At 39.3% G+C, this 4,800-nt stretch overlaps 1 protein-coding gene across 1 annotated transcript; it reads left to right on the top strand.

The window, feature by feature from the left end:
- The first annotated feature begins 237 nt into the window (after positions 1 to 237).
- Positions 238 to 4,018, top strand: LOC122313726 (protein DOWNSTREAM OF FLC-like). Its single transcript, XM_043128916.1, has 2 exons — positions 238 to 469; positions 3,507 to 4,018. Exons 1-2 carry the CDS (start codon positions 310 to 312, stop codon positions 3,830 to 3,832), a joined length of 486 nt encoding a protein of 161 aa, XP_042984850.1. The 5' UTR covers positions 238 to 309; the 3' UTR covers positions 3,833 to 4,018.
- The last annotated feature ends 782 nt before the right edge of the window (positions 4,019 to 4,800 follow it).

The raw sequence follows: 4,800 nt of genomic DNA, 5'->3' as shown, positions 1-4,800 counted from the left end.
TATCTAATAAAGATTTTGCTTAAAAAAAAAGCTTGGTGTGTAAGAGGCGTATTATAATTTTTAAAAATGAAAAGGATTAAATATTTTTAATTAACGTGAAAGATTTTACATCAGAAATATAATAAATGTGTTAAAAAATGTGTGATAAATATATTTTATCATCTGACAGTTGGGCAATTTTGATTTGATTTTTCTCCAACGCGGCATGATTCCAATATGTCCGCCATATATCTATCCCTCGAGTTTAGTATCTCTCACACTTCGCTCACTCAATTACATTATCTCTCAAAACTCTCTACGCAAGCAACAATGTCGAGAACAGCTTTGCTTTTTGCGCTCTCTGTAATCCTCCCTGCGCTTATGGTTAGCGCCGGCCGCCCGACCAGAAACCCCTTCATAGTGAAAGGGAAAGTTTACTGCGACACCTGCCGCGCCGGTTTCGAGACCTCCGCCACCACCTACATTCCGGGTACTGTCACGTTTTTGTCTTCTCTTTTCTATTTTTGCTAATGGGTTCCTAATATGATGGATCTGAGATTTGCTTGGCTGATCTTAGAAACTACTGCTAGTATGGTGTTTGTATTGAGGTTTGCGGCTTTGGGTGTACAAATCGTATATCGGGGGTGGTGGTGATTTCTTTTTGCCATTTGGATCTGAAAGATCTTGTTTTTAAACACCACAATAGTTTTTTTTTTTTTTTTTTTGAAAAGAGATGTATGATATAACATTAATCACTAGAACAAAGTTTGTCATCAGATATGAGAGAAGAAACCACAGCCGGTCCTTCCTCAATCCAAACAGTTTCTGTTACAACAGAATAAGCTAATCTAGCTAGTTCATGAGCCACTTGTTGTTCCCTCTGCTGGTGAAGGACAGCTTCCAACTCGGGTGTATCGCCAGCTCATTTTTGAGATCCTCAACAAGCTGTCCATGCCATGCAAAATCTGGACTGGAATTTTTCACAGCATCTACAACCAGCCTTGCTTCCCCTTCAAAAACAACACTCCTCACTCCCATTTCATCACATAGGGTAAAGGCTCTCCATAAAGCATACGCTTCGGCCATGAAAGCTGAGGATACCGAGTGTTTTTGTGCAGCCAACATAAAGTGTGGCTCACCATTTGAGTCTCGGGCTATAATGCCCATTCCCATCACCGAATCTGACATTTTAAAACTTGCATCAAAGTTAACTTTTAGCCAAGAAGATGGGGGAGGGTGCCAAAAGGAAGCAGCAGCTTGATGTGTCAAAAGACTTTGTCTCACCAAACTTTCACTTTGTGCCAAAGAACAAATCTCCAAATCAGAAACCGCAGAAGATAAAACAGATTTTGGACCAATAAAAATATTTCTAAAAACAAGGTCATTTCTTCTATGCCAAATTCTATAACAGACTACAGCTACCAAAAACAGGTTCTTAGCTTCGAGTCTGTCACAGAATTCAGTCCACAAAGATGCAATACAATCAAAAGAGCTTCCCCACTTAGCCACTGGTGATTCCCGATCCCCCCAAACATCTCTGGCTGCCGGGCATTCCCATAAACCATGCAGAGTAGTTTCTATCCCCCTATCACACACCGGGCAAAGAGGGCTATCCAAAATCTTCTTCTTGAACAGATTTTCCTTAGTGGGAAGGAGATTTGAGACTGATTTCCAGAGGAAATGCTTTACTTTCCCTGTAACTTCCAAGTTCCAAATGTCATTCCACCGGTGCACATATTGATTACATCCTGATGGTTCCCCATACTTCTGATGTTTTGTATCCAGATCAACAAAATAAGCACTTCAAACCGTGAAAATACCTTTTCTTTGTATAGCCCCAAATAGATGAATCCGCAGCACCTCTGAGACTAACTGGTAGGCTGCAAATTAGCTGCGCTTCTTCTGGTTTAAAAATAGTTTTGACCATCTCAGTGTTCCACTTCATAAGAGCCGAGTCAATGAGGCAAGAGACTTTAGACTCTGCTGGAATCGTATTGGGGCAGGTCTGTACTTCAAAAGATTTTTCTTTTGGGAGCCATTTGTCCTTCCATATTCGTATTGAGTTACCATTGCCGACTCGCCAAACTGAACCCTTCCTGACTAGATCCAGAACTGAACATAGACCTTGCCAAATATAAGAGGAACCAGCCTTTGTTTTTGCTTCCAAGACTTGGGAGTGCTTAAAATATTTTTCTTTGTAGAGCTGAGACACTAGAGAGGAGGGATGTTTATGAATTCTCCAAACTTGTTTTGCCAATAGCGCACGGTTAAAACACTGCATAGCGCGAAAACCCAGGCCTCCATCTTGTTTTGACTTTCCCATCTTCTCCCATTTACGCCAATGTACTCCTCTTCCTTCCTTTTTGTGGTTCCACTAGAAATTTGAAAACATCATTTCTATTTCTCTAACCAACCTTACCGGGAGTTTGAAAATGCTCATAGTATACGTCGGAATGGCTTGTAGAACACTTTTGATTAAGATTTCTTTCCCAGCTGTTGAGAGAAAGGAATTTTTCCAGCTATTCATCCGCTTCCAGATTTTTTCTTTTAGACCACGAAAAGTGTTGTATTTTGTTCTCCCAACGAGAGTAGGAACCTGTATAGTTTTGATTTAGATCAGTGATAGAAGAAAATGATATTTTTTACGTCTGTTATTGACCTCTGTATATATAACCTGCACTGTGCACAGTATGTGTAAATTAATGTTTAAATCAAGACCAACGAAGTGTTGAAATTAATATATATTTATATGCACAAAAATCGTAAAGATTACTCATTTGAGGTCTGCAACAGATGATGGACCTGAGCTATTAATTTTATTGCGGAGTTCCGTAACGTTTAGAGATAATCCTCTCTCTGTATGGTCTCTGTGACAAAACCTTCTTCGTTCTTAAAATAATGGAGGATACTAGAGTGGGAAACCCCAGGGATGAACCGGAAAAGGGGGCATCTTTTAGGAAGAGAGTGAATCATTTTATTCAAGTATTAGTAAAAGAAATGGGTCATGACTCATGGGTCCGGACGTCCTGCATTGGTAGGAGCCATTGTGATTCAATGATGGTGCCCCTTACCTCCACAATGCTGGTTGGGATCTCGAAAAATCGGCCCCTAAAATATTCTTATTAAGAGTGATTGCTTTTAAGAAATTGTTTTGGCAAATGGAGCTCTGATCATAGTCTTGCACAAACTTTTAGTAGGAAAACCCCTTTTATTTCACAGATGTGATCACTAGTCTGGTCCTAGCATCGAGACAACCTCTTGTTCATTCAAAGACGTTCTGTGAGTTCATAGGGTATTTTCATGGCCTATATGGCTCTATCCATGCATTATCCAGTCATGTCATATGTGATTGCTGATTTTTGGTACTGCAGAACGATGTAAAACTCATGACCATCACCTGCAGTATGTATCATTTTAATCCTACATCTCCTCAATAGCATCTGTTTGTTCAAATTGATTGAAGATCTTTGTTCCGACTCTTTTATAGTTGATGTTGCAATACATGTAATTGTTCATGTGCTCCACAGGTGCCAAGGTTAGGGTGGAATGTAAAGACCGAAAATCAATGCAACTTGTATACAGCAAGGAGGGGACAACCGACTCCACTGGAACCTATAGCATCTTGGTCACCGAAGACCATGAGGACCAGCTTTGTGATGCCATGCTCGTTAGCAGCCCCCAGCACGGCTGTGCAACAGCATCCCCAGGGCGTGACCGTGCCCGCGTCATCCTCACCGGCTACAATGGTATGGCTTCCAACAATCGTTTTGTCAATGCAATGGGCTTCACAAAGGAGAGAGCCTTGTCTGGATGTGCCGAGGTTCTCAAGCAATATCAGGAGGATGATGAGTAGATCTGTTTCAAGTTCCTCAGTGTAGTTATTTTGCCATGCTTCTTCTAGTATGTATTTACTTGTATCTTGATGGATTGCTTTCACGATACCTAGTGTGAGTTCATTATCTTCGTTGATTGGACCCTACCGCCACTTAAATTATGCTTGGATTCTTTAACTTTATGAAGTGTTGTGATTTGTTGCTAATTGCTTCAGTAAATTCATATTCTTTAAGTTTGTGATAACGTGATACCGTTCTAGCTTGAAAATTGCTATAAAACCCTGCTCTCTCTCTCTCTCTCTCTCTCTCTCTCTCTATATATATATATATATATATATGTATATATATATACATTTTACCAAGTTGAACACTTGTAAACAATTGTATAGATAAACTAACCAAGAAAAAGGAAAAGTATATGCTTATAAAACCTCAACAATGGCTCATCGCATGACTTGGGATAAAAGAACTCGCCCGCTTGACATGGTTTCACAAAATGGTACGGTGAAGACTGAAGAGTATATGCTTACTTCAAAGATACTTAGAAATAAATCCTATCAAATTCTTATTATTTCTAAATGCCTTTTTAGTCGCATTTCTTAAAATTTAAATTCTCAGAAATATAGATGTAAAATGAACTCTTAAAACAAACGTCATGTTTCTTATGCTAATCAAGAAGATCACATTCAAGCACGAATTTATGAAAGCCACTTTTCGTCAAAGTCCTTTTTTAAATAACTGATGCTAACTAAGCATATATCTCACATTCTTATACCGATCCTTACACAATCCTAAGTGTCACGTTTATAAACTGCAAATAATAGTGTGCTATTATCTTGTTGAAGACTCTAAAGCCCACCTGAATCTGCTTGGGCCTGAGCTTGACAATTAAGGGCAGCTTCGATGCTCTTTTCTTTTTCCTCTCGTTTATACTTTCTCCAGAATTATCTTAAACATACTATAGATAATGTCCGGAGATCTTCCTAGA

The sequence above is a fragment of the Carya illinoinensis genome, chromosome 6 (assembly GCF_018687715.1).
Source record: "Carya illinoinensis cultivar Pawnee chromosome 6, C.illinoinensisPawnee_v1, whole genome shotgun sequence".
Taxonomy (NCBI): domain Eukaryota; kingdom Viridiplantae; phylum Streptophyta; class Magnoliopsida; order Fagales; family Juglandaceae; genus Carya; species Carya illinoinensis.
This window is presented reverse-complemented; position numbering and strand designations above follow the sequence as displayed.